At 27.9% G+C, this 25673-nt stretch overlaps 1 protein-coding gene across 1 annotated transcript; it reads right to left on the bottom strand.

The window, feature by feature from the left end:
* Window positions 1-210: 210 nt before the first annotated feature.
* On the bottom strand, window positions 211-22216 carry LOC119685995 (paired box pox-meso protein-like). The gene is made up of 2 exons (XM_038100428.1): window positions 20871-22216; window positions 211-1321 (listed from the first exon to the last, which is right to left on the bottom strand). Exons 1-2 carry the CDS (start codon window positions 20884-20886, stop codon window positions 306-308), a joined length of 1032 nt encoding a protein of 343 aa, XP_037956356.1. The 5' UTR covers window positions 20887-22216; the 3' UTR covers window positions 211-305.
* Window positions 22217-25673: the final 3457 nt, after the last annotated feature.

Here is a 25673-nt window from a genome sequence, read left to right as displayed (position 1 = left end):
ATAACTACAAATTATTATTTTCTTTTTTGACAAGATTTTTGTTTACTTAAGAGTATTGATAAATTCTTTCTGTTCATTACTATATACAAATTCAAAATTAAATTTTTATCCATTTTTATATCTTAAAAATACAATTTCTTATAATAAAACTTAATTTAATGAAATTCCTTTACATTTTATCTTATGGCAAAATGAAGTTACACGGTATTGAGTATTTAAACTTATCTCTATTGTACGCCTTTCCGTTATTTAAATATAAAGTTAAAACCATAAACAAAAAAAAATTTGATTAACAAAAACAAACTTCATAAGCTCGTTGCGCCTGCAGCCATCATACCACCGTGATGATGGTGCATGCCGCCATTTTGAAAATACATATAATAATTATAGGGTTGCTGTACTACCTGATGCTGATGTGTTGCATTAGTGCTGATATTTTCATTATCGAGTGCTTGCTGCGTACTTCCTGTGCCGGCCACACTACCAACTGGAGACGGTGTCATTGGAATTGCTGGCGTCAATGGTGATATGGCGTTGCCTACTTGACAACTGGCGCGTAACGCAACCGCCTGATGATGTGCCAATATATCAGTAACTGAATGCGATGATGGCCAACAATGCGCCGCGGCTGCAGCAGCTGCAACACTGTGCAATTGATGTGCCTGGGCTCCACCTTGAGGCGGTGATGGACTTCCACATGAAACAGCGGTTTTCATACCGTATGTACTGTACGGTTGATAGATGGAGTTATATAAATGTGGATGCGCATGAGCGGCTGTGTGATGTGCTGCTGCAGCTACAGCTGAAACGGCATGTGAGGGGGGCGCTGAGTGATGATGATGATGATGGTGTGCATGAGGATGATGCGGTGAAGTATTTGTACTGCCTGTTATGCTTGCATTGTGATGATGTCCCATAGCGCCAAGCTTATTGCGTAGTATACGCGATATTGAACTGACGCTAGGCACATTCGTTTTATCGCAAACACCTTCTGACAGCAGACGATCGCGTATTTCCCAAGCAAATATGCCTGGATCTCGTTGCTTTAATTCTCGTATGTAACTGACTACTTTAGGTGTGGTCACCCGTGGCTTTGAACCGCCTATGGCGCCAGGTAATATGGAACCAGTTTCGTGATAACGTGCAAGTATTTTCGAAACACAACCATGACTGACACGTAGCTGTCGCGATATATCACAGGGTCTTATGCCTAAACGCGCCAACTCCACTATGCGCATACGTGTTGCGTTCGGTAAAGGTCTACCATTTACAAAGACACCGCCTAATTGATTTACTTCGCCATATTGTGGTAGGTGATTTTCTGTAAGGAAATAAAAAAATAATAATGATGAAACCGAATTGTATGATTAATTCTTGAGAAACATAAAAATCAATACTAAAATTTTTCCGTTGAGTTTGTAAGTGCGTTGTTCCTAAACTGCTTTTAATATTCTTGTTCATTAGAAAATTGAAATTTGCCTTGTTGTAGCAGTTCATTAATAGATTGTAAATTGTTGCAATTTAGTTCCTAGAATCGCAATGCATGCATACTTCTAATTATCGTAAGAAAGCAGGCACTTTCTGTGGGAAACATACCAAAAGCCACGTACTTGGAAAATGTTTCCGAAGTCGTAACAATTTCTGTTTTGTTATTTTTAAAACATAGAGTAAGAATTATAAGTTTTATTTGAATTGCAAGAAAAATTTAAATAATTTACGAATGAAAACAAAGAGAGAAACATACATTTAGTTTCTAAGGAAGTCAGTTGAGAATTCAATCACTAAAATTTTAAAATCATAATGTTGCAGTTAAATTTTATGTTCATAAAAGAAATAATTCCTATTGATTAAACATTACTTGAAATTACCTAATATGCAACATAAGTCTACGCTGTATTAATAGTTTCTGAATTTTCATTAGATCATCTAAAAAAATTTATTACATAAGATGATTCTATACGATTTTTATGTTGTATGTTATTGTATGAGTTTATGATATAAGAATTTTCTACATAAAATATTAATCCCATCTTTAATTTCCGAGTACTTATATGTGACTATATATAAATTATGTGGCGTTATAATTTATTGCGGTAAATTTCACTCTTACATCTCCTTCTTCTTTCCGCTAATGAAGACATTGTACAACTACTTGGCCTTGTCTGTTTATTCGGACCAGATATTACGTGTCGTTGAGTGTTCGTCGGTAAGTGGCGTGCTTAACTCTGATGCACTCCATGAGTCTCATAAATCATCATGTATTGTAACATCTAGTACTGATGCCTAAGTGATGTAAAACTCCTTACGATTTATAGATATGATCTGACCCATAACTTTCTTCAATAACCGTCACTCGCAATCTAACTCAACGATTTCCTCGTGGTTGGTATATATCATTGAGTAATGAACCGAACTTTTAAAGGATTTACTTGAGTTATGTGGTCCAAAGCCTTTCTCTGTACGTTTTGTATTATTTATAACTACTGTTATAATAACAAGTCTGTTATTCTTAATTATTGGTTTTTCAGATGATTCAGATGTACACCATTTCCTTTTCCAGCCTTTAGCTATTGTTTGCTGTTCGGTTAGAAGGAGTTACATGGGGTATAGCATTGCTGTTAACAATAGTAAGTTTGTTGATTAGTTGTGATGTTTGTTTATTTGTTGTGGTGGCTGGTGCTTGGTCAAGTGATTGCGCCTTGTACACTCGACACACTATGTTATTAAACCTTTTTACCGGCATTTTTACTGGATTCGGCAGATACTCGTGCCGTGGTCTTGCTTGCTTTGATGTTACAGTTTATATTCTGTACAGTTTAGTTAAAAAAATTCAGTTTTTATCAAACAGAAATAGCTACATCAGTTATATAATATTATATCCCAATGGCATTTCTAGTGTTAGACTAAAATATCGGTTACTAGTAGTTGATCTTAGTTATTTTTGCAATTCGTATAATTTTTTAGAAAAATAAATGCTTTTCGCACACATGTGAGCACTGTGACGATCTTATTATGTGATTAGTTTGCAACATTGGATGTCACCAATATACAGTATTCCCCCTGCTCTCCCCTATAATACGGTACTCTTATAACGCGTTTTCATATTACGCGATTTCAATCCTCCGTATAACACGGGCATTATTCCCTCATATAACGCGGAGATTTGTATAGTTCATTACTAGCTTCGCGTACCTTTTCACGTTCGTATACAGGGTATACGCAAATACCCCTATAACGCGTTTTCCTATAACGCGTTTTCCTATAACGCGGAACTAATTTTCCGTGTTATAGAGGGTTTTAGGGGGGATAACTGTGGTTCATTCGAATTCTACACGTTACTTGGCATATAGATACCAGTATTTCCACCTTTCATATGAAAATATTGTATTTATCGCTATTGTCTTCGTCGGCGAAATCCTTCTAATGTTTTGTATGTAGTATATTATTATTTATGTATGTTACGTTACGCTACTTGGCATATAGATACCAGTATTTTCACCTTTCATATGGAAATATTGTATTTATCGCTGTTGTCTTCGTTGGCGAAGTTCTTCTAATGTTTTATATGTAGTATATTATTGATGTGTGTTAAAAACAAGAATTTATTTAATCTTGCATTAAATAGTTAATCTCTAATGCTTCGTTTATAAATTTTACTTATTTTTTACTTAATAACCAATTCACTAAATCGATAATCTGTGCACTTCAAAAAAAACCAAATTGCATCATAAATTACCATAAATTCTACAAAAAAAGATTTTAAAAAATTTGTTTCGTGTAGTGTAAATTGTGCTTTCTGTTAGAGAAACAAAAAAAATTCTCAGCCAAAGATCTATCCGCTACAGATGTTGACTCAGTATATCGGCCTCATTTTCATTCATAAAATTTTTTTTTTTTTCAATATTTAAACAAACGTGCACAAAGCTGCTTAATCTTCAGAATTGTTATTGACTTCGTCTATGGGTCATAATTGTGATGATTGTTTTGTGGAATACTAATAAATATTTGCCGTTAAACACTTGCACTTGCTACTACTTCTGAACTCTTTGTGAGTGAGTGGTTTTAGTTTATTGAGGAAAGCAGAAAAGTTCTAAAAAGAAGTACTTGTACGTGCAAATGTAAAAGTACATCTCGGTACTTATTGGATAAGCGTGAGTAGTAATAATAGCGGCGAAATTGAATCACTAATGGAAATGTGTGCCGTAATATTGATTAATAAAATACCCTACAGTTGAGTACAATAGTAATAGGCCAAATAATGTAACACTAACGTGTACACGTTAGTTATGAGTAACTTCTAGATAACAACTTGAAAATTATGTCAATATTTAAATCACGTTTTCTTAATTATTAAACAGTACTAGGTATATTTCCTTTGCGTTATGTTACTACTCATACTTGAGCTGTAACCAAGTATAATAATATCTTACTAGTAATTGATAACACCAATTACATTTACTTAAAGGTTGTAGTGCTGTGAAGCAATTTAAATGTGTTATTTACTCTTATGAACAAATGATTTCTTTGGTGGCAGATCATATTACCATATAATAGTACGGGTATTGCACTTAGTGTCGCATGAAAAGTTAATTTAAAAAAGAAATAAAGAAACTAAAGCGTGGTTTGAAACTCAGTTTATGACATAGTCACATTACATATGACTCTGTTCCAACCGTCTCGACTTATATGACTGTGTTCAAATAATTAAAGAAAAATTTGTGTTATTAATCATTTAAGTTTTAATAAAAAAAAACATCGATAAATGTGTTACAATATTTATAAGATATGAAGTAAATCTAACTGAGGATATGAAGAGATTTTAGTCTGATAAATGAAAATATTATTTTAAAAAATACAAGTGATCTACGGTCCGTCATCAGTTAGAAAATAAATAAATGGGGCAGGAATAAGCCCCCCAGCCACAATAGAGTAAAAGTGCGCAATAGCACTAGCTCAAATCACAACAACAACAAGTCAATTTACTAATCAATTTTCCTTTAATATGTTTTTTTATATGTCTATACTTTTTAAATTTGTCAAGATTTAAAAAAGAATTTACTGTTTCAGTGACGATTGAAGCAAATTTCTCCTCTTTCGAGCATTCTTTCGAGGTTTTCGTATATTTAGTAGTTGTTTAGAGCCAAATATGAGAATATTCATATTTGTCGATATATATAATGTAAATATTGTAGATAATATTTTCAAAGGCAGAATCTATCTACTAATTCTGGTTTAGCACAATAAACCACCTGATTCACAGATTATAGCTTATCCATTTAATAATAATAAAAAATTTTAACGTAATTTTAAAAAAAGATTAAATATTTCGATAGAACTTCAATCCTATGGCTATGTAGCTTACTTAATATATTAAAAATTCAAATATGCAAAGTTAGTATACCATATTTTGTGAGCTCATTTAATGATTTCGAACAAATAGATCATTGACAGAGTATTACAATTTATAGAATACAAAATGTTTAATTTATTTAAAATTTACTGAATTGTTTTCTAAATAATTTTAAAACTTTTTTCAATAAATTTTTTATCAGTTCAAAAAGTCTGTTTAGTCATAACTCTTCTTCTAAGCATTTTAGTTGATCATTAATCTTCAGTAATTACCGAAATCGTAAGTCATGCGCATTTAGAAATCCATAAAAAATACCACAAACAAACATTAAGAATAAAATGAACAAAGCCATGAGTATCTGAATATATTTACATATGTGAAATCTGTATTAAAGTACAAATAAAGACAAATTTATTGACATTTGGTGCAAAAGTCAAAATTAAACAAAATATTTTCTCTAAATGCTCTTTCAGTTGGTACAAATTGTGGATGTCACTAAAAAATATTTCATCTTTAGAACTCCCCGCACAAGCAAGAGGAGATACTGAGCTGTCTCTAATATACGGATATATATGTGTATACAGAGGCAGATACGCAGCTCTATCTAAATACTACTGGGTGGCACTGTATCTCTCAATTCAGAAATAATTAACGATTGTAAGATTACAAATGTCAAACAGTGTAGTATGTTTATGTGATGTACTTCTTGGTATGTCTTAATGTTTAATTTCATGATGTTTATTTTTCTTCAAGACTAGTGAGCGAACATTATTTTTTCTTTTTAAAAATACACATTTTAAATGCAGCTATATGTATAAGATAAAAAAGGATAATATAGAAGTTCTACAAAATTTTTTCTTCAACCACTTTATTGATTTCCTTTTTATAATTAATATATAATTATTTTTTTTAATTATTGTAATTATTATTATTCTTATTATTTATTTAAATAAATTATTGTAATATATTTAAAGTTAAAGGCATTAGTTGTCTAGTTTTGAAGTTAATGGTAATACTCTGTGTATTGTTGCTATTCTTGGAGCTCTTGTTAAGATATAGCTGTCAGTTTTGTTAATCTTATTTCTACTAACAATAGGAATTACGCTGCACTTGTTGGTGATTATACTTAATGTGAGTTTATTGCAGTTATCTGAGGTGTTAATGTTAGCGGTATTGTAATCACAAATGTTTTAAAATTTTGGAATTGTACTGGTTGAGCGAAAATCAGACCATAACATTTTTCAGGGTTAAAAAATCTCAGATGGGGTTAAAAATGTGGTTGATGGTTTCTATTAACTGCTTCAACTAACGAGTATAGTACTTTGTAATTACGAGTTTGTAATTACTATAATTTTAAAGAATTTAAAGAAGATTTCAGTCTAATTATTAGTTTCATTCATTGTTTTTAATATTTTGAGTTAGAAAATAAATTTGTATGTTCGGAAAGAACCGAACAATTTCGAATATTTGTATTGGCAAAATTAAATCATCAACATATTCCAGTTTTTGATAAATATGGGTCAACATTTCTGAATTTTTATATTACATTTAATGAAAGTGTTTTTTTCAAGTTAATTGGTCAAATTTTTTTAATGTTGTTAAAAAAAAAATTAAGAAAAAGAAATCACAATTTATTTTACAATAATTTTTATATTATCGATATTTCGACTAAAATCATAATCAGGAACTTAGACTAAAGCCGAAATATGATTCTTTTTCCTAATTTTTATTTTTTAACAACATTAAAAGAAATTTGATCAATTAGCTTGAAAAAAAACACTTTTATTAAAATCGTTTGGTCATAAAATAATTAATATATATTAAATTATGTATAATAAGTGTAGATATTAACAGAGTTTGAGCGAAGTGTAGCGATCATGTCAGATCTTTTGTGTCAGTAACTGATTCTAACTGAACAGAAGACAGCGCATCGAATGAAGACCAATGGATATTGGATATATCTAAAAAATTAAATCTGTTTGTGATAATTATTTACTAAATTCTATTATAATTATATAATAAGTTTTCACTTAAATGAAATCAGTGTTTATCCATAAAGTCAGACTTCCCATTTACTTTATTTATTTATTTTTCATTAAAATTTAACACTTTTTTATTTACCTTGCTGAATTTGCCACGAGACATTATTCGTACATTGGCCAACTAAATATTATCTTATTAGTTATTCAAACAAGATACCATATATGTGTATTATGCAAATTATTATGAAAAATTTGATTAAATTTGAAATCACTAAACATTCGATAGATAATCAAAAATTAGAAAAATAAAGAAACACAGAAAAATATTTAAAAATTTCATCAACGCATATTAAATAACTCAAGTCAATACCAATAAATCCGCGTGCTTACTCAAACCTATATGAATAATACTGCAAATAGTATGCCAGAATTTCTCAATTTCATCTCGAAAAAGGTGAAGAAAGTATTTAAAACTCATTTGTATGTCTATTTATTTTCATTTACCAAAGGAGTATTTTGTTTATACTACGTTAAGTAGCTGATCTTAAATGCAGAAAAAAAATAGTTTTATAATCCGTCTTTAACAACTCTTTTTTCCTTTTTGAAAAAATTAAAACAATGCATATTAGAAAGGTGACATGGTGTGAGACCTTGTATAGGATGTTGCTGATGCACTGCATAATTGGCTGGCAGGTACATGCACGGTCAAGCAGTACATGGTTCGAATGTAATCCAATTTTAATACAAAAGGGTTTTCATAATTGTTATTTGATTGTAAATAGTAGGCTTGTACTTATGAAAAGTAGCCGTGATTATTTATTTTAAAGTAATTTTAGATTTGTTTATTTTGTTAGATTAAATAAAAAAACACAAATATATATTGATATTGGTGGTATTTAGGTTCTTTATTTTATGGGATTAATTTTTATTTATTGGTTAATATAATATATGTATTAAAATATACGTTTTTATTAATATTTTTTATCAAAATTACTTAAGTTATTTTGTTTATGTTACACTAACTTATAATAATTTATGAACAGGCTAATTGGTCATTTAAATAAAAATAAAAAAACTATAATTTACTATTTACATTTAAAACAAATTATTTTATTAAGATATTTTTTAATATTTCGACAATCTTCGATAGCCATCTTCAGGGAAACTAACAAAATATACAATGTAAAAGTTATAGCGGAAAAAATAATAAATACAATAACAATAATAACAACAACAAAAGCAAAAAGAGGATACAAATTATAAAATACATAAACAATATCCTTTATCAGTTATTTATAATATTCTGATCACAGTTGTCCGTATCCGTTTTATAATTCAGTCTCTTGTTATTCGGAGTTTTTAGTATTAAAAGCATTTTCAGAAAGTTCCTTTTATTTTGATTTCTTTCTTCATGTAAGATCTTTACATTCTCAAGATCTGCAGTCAATACAATTTATGTATGAGTATAAATGTATGCCAAGTGTACCAGTATACACAAATATTTTGATTCTCTCAATCGTAATACTAAGTACTTATTCCATAAGAGAAGATTTAATGATCACATTTTAATTAATTGATTATAAAAAAATTTAAATAAAGTTAGTAAAACTGTTATGCCGGTTCATTTAAAAATTTACTAATGCATCAGCTAATTCCAAACATATAGCAAAATTTTAAAATTTTTCTATCTATAACTAATTGTTTTCTTTACCGTCTTATAAGAAAATAGATAACTAACTCATTACGATATTAAATTAAATCAACTAAATAACTAACTTTTCTTAATTTTGAATTCATCCCGGAAAATCAGAATCAATCAACTTTAAACTGTTTCGAACTATAAAAAACAAAAAAAAAACACTAAACCCTAAATCTTTATAAAAAACTCATCGTATAATTGTAGTAGTAACTAAGTAATTTAATTAATGAATTCAATTTAATTAATTAGTAATAAATATGATCAAAAACACTATTTTTTCTGGAAAGAATGTAAATTTATGACTTTCATATATAAAAATTATAAAATATCCAGAAAAAGATGGAGGTACAAAATTTTCTATATTGTTATAGCTAAGAGCAAAAGATGGAAGTAATCATTGAAACTTGATATGTATTTCTTAACCCTCTAGCAAATATTTGTGAAATGGATTTTTATAAAAACTACAGCTAATTTTTTCAAAATTGCAGCTGATTTTATTAAAAATTCAACAAATTTTTACAAATCATTCCGGATTAATTTACTTTAAAACACAAGACAATATAAATAAATACATCTGAACTTGAGAGGTTAAAACGGATGATTGTTCACAAAGAATCAAATATAGGGATGTTTGTTGATAGAATAAAAAAATTATATAAAGACAATATAAACACTAATTTTTAAAAGTATTTGTTTTAAACATATTTAAAAATGATTTGTATTAGACTATAGAAGGTATATTGTTTATCTATAATCTGTTGTATGCAGCTGTTTTATATGAAATATGAATATTTGCTTAAATGTGAAATGTTTACTAAACAAATATATTTAAAAAAGTATCATAAATAGTACACCACTCGTATATATGCGAATTATACATATAATATTTGTTTCATTTCCAATAATTATTGCTGGAATTTTTTTTAATATGTAGCAATAATATAATAAATATGTATCCCAACCAACGGAACCAGCCTTTTCAACGCAATCAAGAATAGAGACTACAATACAATAAAATTACATTTACCCAAAGACATATAAAATAAAATTTAGATATAATTCTTAACATGAATTATAGGGAAAAAGATCTAGATCTAGATTTAAAATTAATTTCAGTGTTAAATCACAAATAAATAAATAAATATATATATGTCTGTTCCACTTTAAAAAAAATTATGTAAAAATTGATTTTAAAAAATAAGTTTTATATTAAAAACATTTTAAATAATATTATTCTAAATTTTTTGTTTAAGTTATTCATAATTTGTTAAATTTAATTAAGCAGAAAATAATATTTTGACGTTTAATATAAAAAAAATTTGTTGCGATTTCATTATACCCTTTACACCTAGTGTGGAAGGATCATTAAGTTTAACAAGATGTTTTTAACATAATAAAAAAGTTATTAGATGCTTTATAAAGAATATAACTTGCTAAGATGAAGGAATCTAGTTAAGACTAGTAGTGTGTTTATTTATGAGTTTGAAAATAAAATTAATCTCTCAGTTCTCAAGTAGGCAAATGATATTTCCACATTATGATTTTGGGTTAGATGTCAAAAATTTAGAACTAAAACTAAAGGTTACTGTTATAATATTTTAATAAACCTTTCATAACATTGTAAATAAAGAGTATTTGAAGTTGGCGAAGCTGTTTTTAATTTAGTCTAATATAGTATAATTTACTTAAGACGACGTTAGATATTTTATAATCCATGTTATTTTAAATTAGTTAACGTACGTCTTTTTTGAATCTACGTTGATCCTGTCTTCGAGTTTATAACATTGATGAACTATGAAAAAAATTATTTGTGCTAATTTAAAAATTGTGAATTATAAACAAAATTTTTTTTATTTATTATAAAATAACAGGTAAAGGGTTTTAAAAATTCGACAAAGCCAAATGTAACTATTTTTGTCTTTTAATCAATTTTATTCATTGAAACTTTTAAGCTTAGAAACTTTGCTTATCAGTTGCTGAAATATAACGAAACTGTGAATATGTAGAATGAATCAAATTGTTTTTCGAGTAAAAATATATAAAAATATTTATATGTATTCATGTGTTAAAATCAAAGGTCGGTAATTTTATTATTTTGAACTTAAAGTGAACCGTTTAATTAGATTTGAAAATTAAAATGTCTGATTTGATAGAGATTTTTTATTTGTTTACAACAAAAAATAAAAGACTACATAATAAACTAAATGTAATTAAAAATAATCAATTTTTGAAAATAAATATATCTATTTAAATTATCTATTGAAGTACAAACAATTTTATATGAGTAAATTGAGTCCAAAAGTTTATAAAGTCTTTTAATGTAGTTTAATGTAGAGCTTTTTCATAAATATTCATAACTTTCTCATTAATATACAAAACAAAAACTCATATTTTTCTCTTTTAAATTTTGGCATTTGAAAACCAATAAGAAATTTCTTTGTTAATTTTAAACACAAACAATAAATTTTCATGTTTATTTCTCTAGCATTTGTCTCGTTATACCGATATCATCCCATTGAGACATCCCTACCTTTAAACAATTTAACACTTTCTCAAAGAATTTTTTTTATATTATACTACCCTATTTCTGCCAAAATCCTGGTTACGCCACAGAAATGTTTTTTTTGGTTGTAAATAATAATACAGACTAGGGGTATCCAGACCACGTTAGCGGACCAATATAAATTACTGTGCAGATTGGAGAACCGCAGGAACAAGTACATACCTAGATGGTTTTTTTGGAAGTACGGTGAAGTTGTTAAATTTAGTTTTATTAATTTATTCATTTGATTTTTTTTGGGATATGGTATCCCAATAAAATATTGTAATTTTATTACAATATATAATGGGAAAATTTACGTAATTGTGGTAGATTAGAATAAATCTCTTAGGATTTATTCGGTATAAATATATATATTTTGTAAAAAGAGTGTGTTACCATATGGGGTACATTTATTATATAAAACTATATAAAAATCTCAATGTGATATTCAATAAACGGTGCTCTAGACGGCAATAAATGTATATATTCTAACTTAAATTTATAAAGTTCTTAGTAAATTTCTTTTTTTTATTTATAAGTTAATTTATAATTTTTAATTTATAAAATTTTTTTTTAAATTTGATTTTTCCTTTTTAAAAAAGCAAATTTTATTTAAAAATTTAACTTGTATTTAGCAGTTTATCCACTTACGTATTTGAAAAGTACTCAAATCTTTAACATCTGAAGATTTTAAATTTAATATATTTCAGTATCTTTAATATTTGATTATATTTAATAATCACTGTTCAAGTAATCGCAATATATTCTTAGATGTGAGAATGACAGATTGAATGTTGTATATAAAAAAATTATATCCATTATTTTTTCGATGATATTTTTAATTTAATCGGTTCTAGTTGGTTTAACATTGTTAATTGCCTTTAAAATTAGATTCTAGCACATCAATGAATTTTATAAACTAAATAAAATTTATTATGAAAATGATTAAGATAAACAAGAAATATTATTTTATGTTATTTTGTATTTATTTTTGTAGTTTGTTTAAAAATATTTTTTTTTTATATAATTTGCACATCGATTAGTTACTTAAAGCCAAATAAAATAAATAAAGCCTTTATTTTATTAAAAAAAAAAATATTTTCCTTTTCAATATTTTTTATAATGAGATGCATTTTATTTTTTATTTCTTTATAAAAAATATATTTTCGGTTTACACAAAGTTAAAGATTCTGAGAAAAGCTAAACTGATATAAATTGTTAATACGTCTTCTCTGCTCCGTAGACAGTGTCTTTTCTTATAAGCAAACATATTTATATGCGAATACATACCCTCGTTTATATGATATATCATTCTTATAGTGGATGCGGCATTGCAACATAAAATTGTGAATTATTATTTGAAATACGACGATTTAATAAAAACAATGAACTTTCTTGTATTCGTCAATTTCCCAGAATTTATAGTTTACAATTTCATTTTTTAAAACTAAAATTAATAAGGCTTTTTATAATCATAGCATTAACTAATTAGGTATTAGATAAGCTCACAAGATATTTCAGAAATATGTGAAAAATTAAAATTTGATACAAGCACTATGACTTTGAACATTTAATAAAAGTTTTAAATAAGTTTTACAAATGTTTTAATTTTATATATAATGCTATATCTTTTTATTTGAACACATAAAATTATTGGATATCTGTACGAACAAAAACATTGTTTAAATAATACTGTTTCATATAAGAAACAATAATAAGACTTTCAAAATTAAAAAATTTGATACTTTATATAAGTTTTAGGTTAATATTATTATCGCATAGTAATTTAAACGTGATTTATCTAACATACATTAACGATTTTCAGTGATTTTTGTAGGGCGGCTCAATTAAACTACAATCAGCACCAACTGTTATAACTTCCAAGCTGGTAGAAACAGTTCCCGGGTTTTTAGTCTACTGATAACAAATTTTATGGTTTATAAACTTCACAAGTTCTGTTATTGTATTGCAGATCTTTAGAGTAACATTTTTCCACTATTAAATTCAAACGTAATAGTACGATAGCCCTATATTTAAGCGAAAAACTACAGTTACCTTTTATTTCAGTCCTTTACTTTAATGGGATGCAAGAGACAGATTTGTGTGCCCCAATGGGAGAACGATGCAAATACACAGCCTAGCCTCTTCAACAGCCAACCTCACCTACACTTGGTGCATTCTGTTCTCACATACGAGGCTCTGGCGACCGACAACAGGTGATATAACCTGAAAACACCTAACAGAGGAGATATTTTCTAGCTACCACACACCAATCTTATCCCCAGGTTTGCAAATAAGGGGATCTGGTCCTCTAGGTTCGGGGTTGATTGCAAGGTTAGCAGCCTAGCATCGGAAAAAAAACATTCGCTACGCAACCTTCAAGTAGACTAAGGTTCACACTGGACTGTAGTGTCAAATAAGAAGAATCAGAATATTTGAATATGAATTAATCTTTCCTCTCTCGAAGATTACAACGAAACTAATATGATTTAATATTTAGTTTTATCATAGAGAACAGAGTGCAAGGTATTTAAAAAGGAATCGTTTGATCACTTTTTATTATATCAGTCTTTTCATTTTTGTACTTTCATTATTCGTTTACGACTGAAATTGAAAATATATTTAACAACAATTTCTTTCGTACTTCAACTCATGACTATATAAGTGGAAGGTTATATTAATGTCAATAAATTATTTATTTATATATTTATTTATTTAAATTTAGATAATGTTCAGTCAAAAAAATTATTTTTATGAAGTAATACACATACAAAATATACAACAAAAAATCAATTATAAACTTTCGGTCGTTTTTAATTTACACTTTCAAAATTAAATGAAGTATTTAATAAAATTTACAACAAAATTTACTTAAATAAATGTTTTTCTGTGGATAATTTCAATTAAAGAGAATAACAAGAAAATTAAGTCTAAGCGTCATCAACATAACAGAAAATATCTACAGGTAATAATATCAAAATAATAATTGAATTTAATAAAATTAAAATATTTTATATTATTTTTTTTCCTATTAATGGCTAAAAATTTTTTTAAAAATTATATTTAGTAGTCTACAATTTAAGCAGTCTCATTTATTCATTCCGATGCAGAAGGTATTCATTTTGGCAGTTGTTCAGGCGTAGCCATATTTTTAGTTTTCTAGGATCAACAAACATAAAATTGAATATAAATTTGGCATGAAATAGCATTTTTACCTTCAGTACTCGTACTATAATTTCCACTGCACTAAAATGGTGTCTGTCTGATTTTGTGTTGTCTGTTGTTGTATTTGTTGTATATTTGTTGTATGTAAAATGAATATTAATAATAAAAAGTAAAAAAAATTAATTTAAAGATGCATTAAAATAAATTAAAATGACACATGAATTGCAAGAAGTTGGCAATTCTGTTGGTAGTGGGGGTGTAAAATGATTTATAGACGCATATTTTGCAGGGGAACGAAAAGAAACAAGTCTCTGGTATTTTATTAATAAGTCCATGAATATTTTGAACTATGATTTTGAAGGTATTTACTGCAGATAGTGGTCAATTAAATCTGACTATTCTACTAAGTCCATGTATATTTTGGATATGGTTTTATAGATATTTACTGCAGATAGTGGTCAATTAAATTGGGCTACTCTACTAAGTCCATGTATATTTTCGATATGGTTTTATAGATATTTACTGCAGATAGTGGTCAATTAAATCGGACTACTTTGAAAACTGATTGATTCCGTTAATAAAAATGTATTTAAATGTAAACTAACAGGCATTATTAAGACTAACAGTTATTATTTAAAATGTTGAATATTACTTAAAATACTGAACTTATTTTCCATTAAGATGTGTAAGCCTTTTTAATGAAATGAGACCTGCAAGAAGGATTTTTATCTATAGAATTATACATAAAGATCACATTACTTTATATCAATGTAGGAGTTTAAAACAGTTACTAGTAGAAGGAATATCTTGTTTTTGAGCATATTTACCGTAATCGTATTGTATGTCATTCATCTACTTAAATTTAAAATTTTGTCTATGTAGCAATGAAAAACGACTAGAAATGTTAACGATCAGAAAAAGGAATGAATTGAATATGATTTTTAGAAACAAAAATAACGTTGGATTGAATCAAAGTGACTAAGACTTTTTTAATATATAAGTAGTGTATATTTTCTAATAAAAAATAAAAAACACAATAAAATATCAATATTTTATACTATGTATATTGCAAAGCCAGATCATTAGAAAATAAAATCGGAAGGAATTAATCAATACATGAAAAAGTTATAAGTTCTCATTATATATATAAAAATAATAATGAAGCAAATAAATGCTGACTGTAGCGTAATCTTAATATTTATAAACATTTTATATGAAATAAATATTTTCTTTTAAACGAATACTTTCTTTACCAGCAGACAGACAATATCTCGTTGTTAATCGTTCATTTGCATTCGATCAATGTATAAAGTTCCAGGGTCCCGATAATGTTTAACGGGTCATGATAACAAATTTTATAAATAAATCTCGTATTCCACTTTGAATGTTGTGATCATTTAAGTAATATTCACATAGTCACAATATTTGCAGGAAATAAAATATGAAAGATAATCAATTGATAAAAGTTATATTTTTAAAGACATGATTTGCAACATTATAACTATATATCTTTAGTATATTGTACTATAAAATTGCATTTCATACTAATGTTTACATTGATAAAAATGTTCACTATTCACTATACTAAACTTAAATCTAGAATGGCATTAAAAATGTTAGTTGTGCTACTTCATTATAGAGAATATATAATTAAATAGATTTCTTGTGTGCAAACATCTTTGTCTGTCAACAGAAATTAATGACTTCATAAATCATGAGAGCCAACATCGGAGAACGTACTTTTCCGTTAGCAGATATGTACTACTTTGTATGGAATCGGTAGTTGCGTGTGAAGTACATTCCCGAAAAAAGGGGGCGAAACTTGAAAAAATTTTGCGGTATCATCAATTAAACATACAAAGAATGTGGAAAATTTAAGAGAATGACAAGAAAGAGACACATAACACATAACGATGCATAGAATTTTCAAAGCAATTCGACCAATCACCTTCAATGCAGCGGAACGAGTGCATAGTGATCATAGTGATCGCACTAATCACGACAATCAAGATATATTTATTATATGTATAACAGAGCAGAAGTTTATATAAGTTATCCAAAAATTATTTGTGTCTAATAACATAATGTAGTACATATAATTCAAACTAAAAACAAGGGAAATATCATTACATAGTATTCATACTTATATATAACTACATAAGTAATGGAATTATATCTCAAACACATAGTAGATTTATAAATACTTATTAAAGAAACACTGGTTTTATAACGTGGACCAGCATGTGCTGCACATATGAGGCAATGCAAAATTGATACTATTGAAAATATGTGAATTATGTCATGCATCTAATATATTCTCCGGGGATCAATATACGTTCAATGAACATTAGTTTTCCCTTTATCTTCAATTTTTGATTTGTTTTTAAAAATTAAAATATTTCAGATTTAATTACTTGTAAAACATTTATTCTCATAAGTTGCTTTAAATATATACTCGTTTTTCCGATTAACTGTAGATCTTCAGCATTCATCAATAGGAGCGCTAACATATTTCTAGAATGTGAGTACGTGTGCCATGAGGATAAATGACTATAATCTAGCACAAATCTTCTGTGACTATTATAAATTCATTAAATTTATTTGAAAAAACTTAATGTACACAGTTTTACACACATTATATATGTATTTATATACAATATTAGTGCTTCAACCGCAAGTCTCAAATTCAGAAGTTGACTTAGCGACGCAATATGGTTTGAATTGTTCATATTTATACACTTGTCAATGTCAATGTCTCCTAGTGGGAATATGCGCTGCAGTGCGGTCCAGTCATTTATTTCATTCGGCGCACATTTTCCTGTTATTCTGTGGGTTTTGCACTTTACTGTAGGCTGGAGTAACACAGTTACAGGAAGATTGATGTTGATGTGCTGGGACTTATGTCAAGGGGTTGTGTGCTTATTGAAATTTTTGTTTGGTATTTGTGTGGTAAGGGATCAGTTTCCAAGCAAATTAAAATTACATTAGACATTGTATTTCGAGTCTAAATACTTTTAGCAGAGCATAAGTGCATTTTATTAACAATTACTTAATTTAGAAAAAATATTCTGTAATGAATAATAAATATATATCAACATGTAAAAACTATCTTGAAAACTGAATTCGCCTTAATCAGCACGAAAACTGAATATGGAATTAAATTTTGTCGAAGAGGCGATAAGTCAATCTAGCTCATCTATTAGTCTAGAAGCTAAATTAGAATTACCTTAGAGCTATTAAATTGTTGTAGTATAGTTTAATTATAGATTTTGATTACATTGACTTCGGATTTTTGTTTCTTGATATTAATTCTATTGATTGTTTTGTATTCAAAATTACATAAATCGGAAAATAATAAATACAGTCGTTATATAAACAACAACAAACACTTGAAGAAATCATGTCTTGTCTTAATAGAAAAACGTACGCTTAAGTATGTCCGATTTATTGTGTCTACCGATTTAAAAGGTCCAAGAAAAGCAGCTTTAAAAATAAAAAAACCAATGTAATTAGATATATAAAACATAGCATGAAGTATAAGTAAAAATATTACCCAGAATTCAAAAATGCATTTCAATACTCTATAGCTTGTACTAAAGAATCATGAATCAATTAAGGAAGTCTTATGGTAGATCGTTTTTAGTCGAAAGTAAATTAAAGGAAGTAAAGGAAGTCTTATTGTAGTTCGTTTTTAATCGAGAGTAAATTACTTAGCGTCATAAGAAATGCAACTTGATAAGTTTGCCTTTTAATAAAAAAACATATGAGGAAGTTTCCGTAGTCTGCAAATTTAATTCTAAATTTATATATATAAAATCTGTTATTTGTAGTGAAGTTTCAGATCACATATACACATTTATTTATATTTTACTATAAGCAACCAATGCGTTAAAATCAAACATTTTGCTTTATGTTAAATTGTTGAGATTAAGTAGAAGATTAATAGTCCTATACTGATTTGAATACAATTTTTTTAAATTAATATAGACTATCCATAAAATTAATTATAAAATATTTAATTAAATTGCATTTTAAGATAGAAAAATCAATTCATTTTTTAATAAATAAAATCTAATAAGAACTAACTAAAATATTTTGGTTTGTTGCTATTTTATCATTAATTGAAATAGAAAGCTTAGAAAACTCGAAGTAACAAATTTACTTAGAAGAGATTACAAATAACAATTTTTTAACATTCAAAAGTAATTACTATGTGTTATGTACTCGTACTCATACGTATGAAGACTACCTATAGCTGTATCAATGCTTTTAAATTATAATTTATAGATGTATATGTCGGTATTTTATGTCACGCATCTACCGTCGGCAGAAGAAAACACATTACGAGTATTAAATTTATGAAATATAGAAGAGATTTTATTTCATATTAACATAACATATCACTTAATAAGTTAGTAAGATAACATATGATATCTGTGAAAAATTTTATAATATCTGTTCTTTAGTTGACAAGTTAGTATAGTTTTAGTAAAGCTAGTTTTTCAGTTTTTAAAACTGTGGAATAATCCAAATATCGTTTAAATAACGTTATGGGGAGTCTACTTTATCGAAATCAACTATTTATAGTTGGTTTGATAAGTTTAAGCATGACTATCTCTAACATACGTGTACTGATAATACTGAAAGCGCAATGAACGCCTGCATTCAAATTTTCTACTAAGCATTAAAAAACTTAAACAAACACTTCAATTATAGAATCCGAAATCTTTAAAGACGTCCGATAAAAACTTTATATTGCATTCGGATAATCAATTGGTAAACAGTAAAACGAAAAAATAATGAAAAGAACATAGAAATGATGAAGTCAGTTTTTAACCTTTTGGTATATGGAATATGGTATATGGAAAATGTAAAATTGTTTGTCTTTGATTTTGGCTTGTAGATCAAAAATAGTGGCGCAAACGGTTACTGGTTGCGCATGATCGCTTCGCGGTTGGTAGCTACTCCATGATTTCAGTTGGTTGATCTTTGCACCTTTTTATAGCTCTAATGCTTTCTAATTTAACTAATGATCTCTGTAATGTTTGTTGTTTGTTTGTTTGTTGGGTACATTTGTTTGTATAAACGTATGTTACTTAAGGTAAATAATTTTTGTTTATGTGTTAATATGCCTTAGAATCTTTGGATGTTTGGTGGTCTCGTATTGATGGGTTTATTTGATAAAATGTTTGTTGTAGGTATGTGTTTATTTATTGATTTTTAATTAACAGGTTCTTATATTTGACTTTAAAGACGTGATTTTTAATATTTATGTGCATGTAGTAATATTTCAGTATTTTACAATTTCTTCTAATGTTGCGTTTTATAATTTGGCATGTGAATATAACTTTTAAAAAATTAATTGATGCTTAATATTGATTTATATATCTTAGTTAAAAAGGCGGAGAAAGCACTTAGAGACATGCTGCCTCAGGCCGAAAGTCTGTAACGGGTTGTTATGGTCATTTAAGTAATTAAGTAATTAAGTAACAATTTAAAATGTCGCAAAAAATGATTAGAATTAGAAATAAAGATACTAGCTCTCTAGAAAACGAAGCACTGCGATCATGATTGATCTTTTGTGAATAGTATTGTGGTTGAAAAGGATAGAATTGATTAAATATGAGTTATAAATGACTTGAGATATTGAAAATAAATAAATAAATATTATAAATAAATAATAATAAATATTATAAATATTTTTTAAAAAATTAAATTATATGAAACTTTATCTGATAACTATACAAATTTGCAAAAGATTTGATTTATTAACAAATGAATAAGACTATACTTAGTCTTACCTCCTATTTGTATTATTAGAAAGACAGCGTCGCATATATCTATGTGTTGTAAACTACTAAAAATTTATGAATTAATAAAAATATCATACTAATTAATACTAAATGGAGACCTGATAATTATATTTTCTGATTCATAAATAATAAAACAGCGGTTATAAATAAAGATCAAAGTATTTCGTCGGCGTTTACAAAACGCTGGATAATAAATAGCTTAATTAAATTAAAATATCAATAAAAGTAGACACTCTTACAGAAATGCTTTATTGTTTATTTGATTTTATTTTAAGCTTAAATGGTAACTATTATTTAAAATTTATTTAGTTTGTCTAACCTGGATCCATATTCATGTTGAAATTGTTTTGTTTCAGTAAGTGGTTTTATTAGCTGTATTAGATGACTTGCTCTTGTTGGCAAACTTGTTGATATTGTTTAATAGACAAAAATTTTTCCGATATTTGTCTATATAGTGTAGCGTTAAACACAATAATCTGCAAATTGCGGTAATTAATTGTAAATTACTAACAATTACAGTCGAAATAAAACCACTCAGTTGCGATAATTAAGATTAATCCACTTTTATGCTTTTAGATTTTGGTCAAAAAACTATTCGACAAAGCATTCGTTTCTGCCACAAATTTAATTAGCACTTCTCTTGAGCCCTCAAAATTTTCCTTTGTTGGAAAATTAGCTCCCACTTCACACCTTATTTAAATGTTGTATTTTTTTTTTTTTTGTGATTTTATGCTATGTTTTCACAAAAATCGTTCTTTTGAGTATTTTCTTTCATACTTTCATATTTTATGATTTATTGGTAATTGAAACGCTGTAATAAGCGTTTCCGTGCATTGGACCTCCCGTACATAAATCACCGAAAACCATACTACACGTTTGTTTATGTTAGGCTTTATCAATTCTCCGTCATAATTATAAATTAACATTCGCCTTCACAAAAAAAAAATACAATTTCTTTATTGAGATCAAAGTAACTTTTGCAATTTATCGGGTGATGGAGTTTAGAAAAGTTCAATGAAAATTAAATCAAGCGCTTATGCATAGCTTCTTAAGCAACATTAGCAGCCGCACTCACTCAACTGTAACCTTAAAGAATTTTTATGCTCACAAGTATCATTATCTATTAAGCCAAATTAATGATCATTAACACATTATATTTGTCATGTCACTTATAAAATAATTTATTTCAAAAAAATTATTTCAATTTTATTAAAAATTATGATTTTAATTCATGTGTGATTTGCGATTTTGACTTTCCCGCGGTTTTCGTCAAAATTTTACTCAAACAAAATGTTTGACGCGACACGTCTTCGGTCCAACTTGTTCGTCACCCGTACTTGCTGAGACTAATAAGGCGTTAATGCTATTAACGCAGGCATTATTTGGCGGGCATCTCATCTATCTCAACCGCATTCATGAGAAATGAGATTGAATTTTACCAACACCAACTTGATCGTGTGCGAGTGGCTTCACAATATATTTCTGTTTTTATTTGACTCATTTAGTTTATTAGAAAATTTGTTTTATTCCATTTATTGTGAATACTTCGAAGACCCGAATAAGATTGGTACTTCTGTGTGTGCATCATCAAAATGAGTGTATAATTCTTAATGGCGATTTTTTCCTTCATGGAAACATATACACAAATGAAGTGAAGATGATCTCTTGATTTTGAGATATTTTTTCAGTGGCGGCATTAAGAATTTTGAAAATAGTCGGAAAGTGCTTTGAGACTTCAGTTGATATCCACACATATATATTTTTATATCAAAGCGTTTAAAAATGAGTAACTAAAAAAAAAAAGAAAAAAAGAAAAATAAAATTGTGGTTGAATCAATATAAAAATAATAAAAAGAATAATATATTGTACTACAAGCTTTAGATTTAGGTTTTTTGCTACGTAATAAGTACTATCGTTTTAATAAAAATAATATTTTAATATTTCATAAATTCACAGAAGCATTAAATATTGCTGAAGATAAGCCATAGGCCGTGTGTGAGTTCGAGTAAATTGATGGTAAATTGAGGGAAACAATATATTATATCGGTATGGCAGGAAAGGTTGGTATTTAACAAAATTTCGAGTAAGATAAATTAGATAATAATTAGGTAAATTAGGTGTTACCATTGTGAAAATTTTATAAAATATTTAATAATTAAATTTGAAAACTTTTAACCAAAAAATAATAAATAAGTGCAATAAATAAATATTTACATAAAAGCAGTGCAAAAAATCCCTAGGCATATACAATTTACTTTACTTCAAATTACTTGAATAAAACATTAGGTCGTTGTTTTGATATTTTGAAAATTCTGCAGTAACATTAAATACTGCTAAAGATGAACCATAGATATCAAATACAAATATTAAATTAAAGGAAAATACATCAACTAAACAGCTTTGATTATCTTATTTAATTAGTAAACAATTGCGTAAATGAAATTCAGCGGGTCTTCTCAAAAAAATTTTTTCTTTTCTTGACTTATGTCACTGTTATACAAGTTATACTCTATATAACTATATATATAAGAAATAAAAATTTGCTTTTATTCTATTAACAAATTGGTTTGAACTTGTTCAAATTATAATGTTAAGGCCAAACTATTAACTTTAAAAATATATAATACGCCACCGTGTTTCTCTCTTTCTCTTCCAAGCTAACAAACACTATTGCAGGCGAATTCCAAGTGGTAATACTGCCATTGGTGCTCTTTCTTTCTGATCAATTCATTCATACATTATACATATTTATACTCAGTGTTCGATCGTTATGTTGTATTTAAGATCTTTAAGATGTTGTATGTGCCATGAGTGTGAAGTATGGTCGAGTAAATTTTGTTAGCTTCACAGCAGTATTTAAGCAAGATAAAATTTTGCTTACGGGCGGGGTTAATTTTAAATGCTTGAATGGCCAATCTGTAGCAAGTAAGCATGTCCGTAGCGTTCCGCAGTATAGTTCTGTCATGAGTTTTTAGTGTTAGGGCGCCCATATCGCAATCGGCAGTTTGGTTTAGTTTATGTATATAGAGGAAAGCATGTAGAAGGCGGAGCAGAGAAAAATTTTGCATTAATCAGTTACCACTTCATTGATGTACATATTTGTTAATAAATTGCCATTTTAGACGTAAGAGATACATTTTTTGTATATAAGTAATTAATATAATTAAAATTTGAAAATTCAGTTCAATTTGAAAAAAAGAGAATATATATTTTAAACGAGTTATTTTGTAAAGTATAATTGCGCATTCCATATAAGCTCAAAAAAAATAAATCAGTGACAGTGTAATTGAATAAATTGAGTGAGAATATGAATATTGTTGACTGAAGTAGTTAATGCAGTGCTGCATTGCAATTTCTATGAGGCGTTCTATTATGGTTGGTTAATATTAATTAGGAGCAATATCCAGATTAATATTCGTTTAGAATTCATATATTATTGTTTGACTTGTATTTGATTAGATTGTTTTAGCTTCTTCTTATCACTATGACGCTGGTTCAATTTCATCTGTTCATACATTTAAAGTTTTTAATGCGTGCTTTTTTAAATAATATTATGAACACACCTTTTAAATGAATAAATTTATTTCTAGCAGTGGCGGAGCTAGACCAACTCTGCACGACGGCGATATCAGAATTGCGAGGCCCCCTTTATAACCCAGTTTTATTGCTAATCAAATTAAAATAAACACAAAATAAAATAAATAAATTTTCCTACTTTTAGCCTCACTCTTATTAAATTATATCATAATTTGCGCCTGCTGCTATTTTTGCTTCAGTTTATAGAATTTCCAATGGAGATAGTCTCTCTTGGATCATAATACTTTTATAGTACTTCTTAATCAATTTTAACTTTGAGAAGCTGACTAGAACTGTGAACATGAATCTGGTTACTATATAAACATTCGGAAATACTTCGAATATGGTTAATGCCATTATCAAACCAAATTGTTCAAAATAATTATTAGGTGCTTAGAATCCACAGTCGGTAACTTTTTGCGAGGCCCCTGTGGGCGCGAGGCCATCGGCGGTGGCCGACATTGATGACGCCTAGCGACGCCACTGATTTCTAGATGTCTTATTCTTGATCAGTATGTTCAGAAATTGGAGAATAATAATTGAACCAATCAATAGACCTCACTTACTTGCTTATTTGGCCATAACAACCCTTTATCTTGTTTCAGCCTGGCGCAGCATATCTCTCTAGGCGCCTCTGCTGCGTACGAGTTTTCTCCAGTCACGCACAACAAGTCCGGTTAGTGCACCCTCAATCACTCAACCGGAGGCATTCTTCCTCTAATTTTTGCTTGAACAAGTTCCTATTCACAATTAAATTGATCGTATATAAATGTATTATTTAGGCTCGAAATCATTTTCTAATTTTCATATCTTTGCAACTTAGAAAAACAATTGGGGGAATGGAACTCACAATTAAATTGATTGTATATAAATGTATTATTCAGACGCCAAATCATTTGGTAATTTACATATCTTTGCAAGTTAGAAAAACTATTGAAGGAATGTTAGCTTGCCTTATAATTGGCATAAGATATGGTTTAAAGCAATAGTAGGCAGATCAATCACATCAGTAACATATCCAAATTCATATCTGCATAATCAAACTCTTCAGCATCAAAAAGAAATTGATATTTAATTAAGATGCTTTTATTACTTATATATTTGTGTTTTAATTTGAACAAAAGTTGTTTGTGTAGTTTTTTAGTACTTGTCGATGGGCATTGCTCGAATATTGCAGCTTAGAACAGCTATAGACATAACAAAAAAAACAATAACAAATCTATCAAAATGCCATATCAAATTTTGTAGTGCTAAACTGAAATTGATAATCGGCACTACTCCTTTTATTTCTACATTTGGGCATAGATTAAACTAAACTAAACTAAACTAGACTAAAGTTGTTACAACTGTTCGGACAATTGTTATGTGTAGTTGTAACTGCAAAACCTATTTTGTCGTTTTTCACTTGTTTTTATATTGTTTAGTTCTAACCTAAGTATTTTTGTTACCTTTATTCGCTTAGAATATACATATTAAACTGCGTTTCATAAACTGAAGAGAAGATACAGAACAAAACAATAACTGAAAGAAAAATATTTGTAATAT

This window comes from Teleopsis dalmanni, chromosome 2, assembly GCF_002237135.1.
Source record: "Teleopsis dalmanni isolate 2A chromosome 2, ASM223713v2, whole genome shotgun sequence".
Taxonomy (NCBI): Eukaryota; Metazoa; Arthropoda; class Insecta; order Diptera; family Diopsidae; genus Teleopsis; species Teleopsis dalmanni.
Note: the sequence above shows the minus strand (reverse complement) of the source record. Positions and strands in the feature narration are given on the sequence as shown.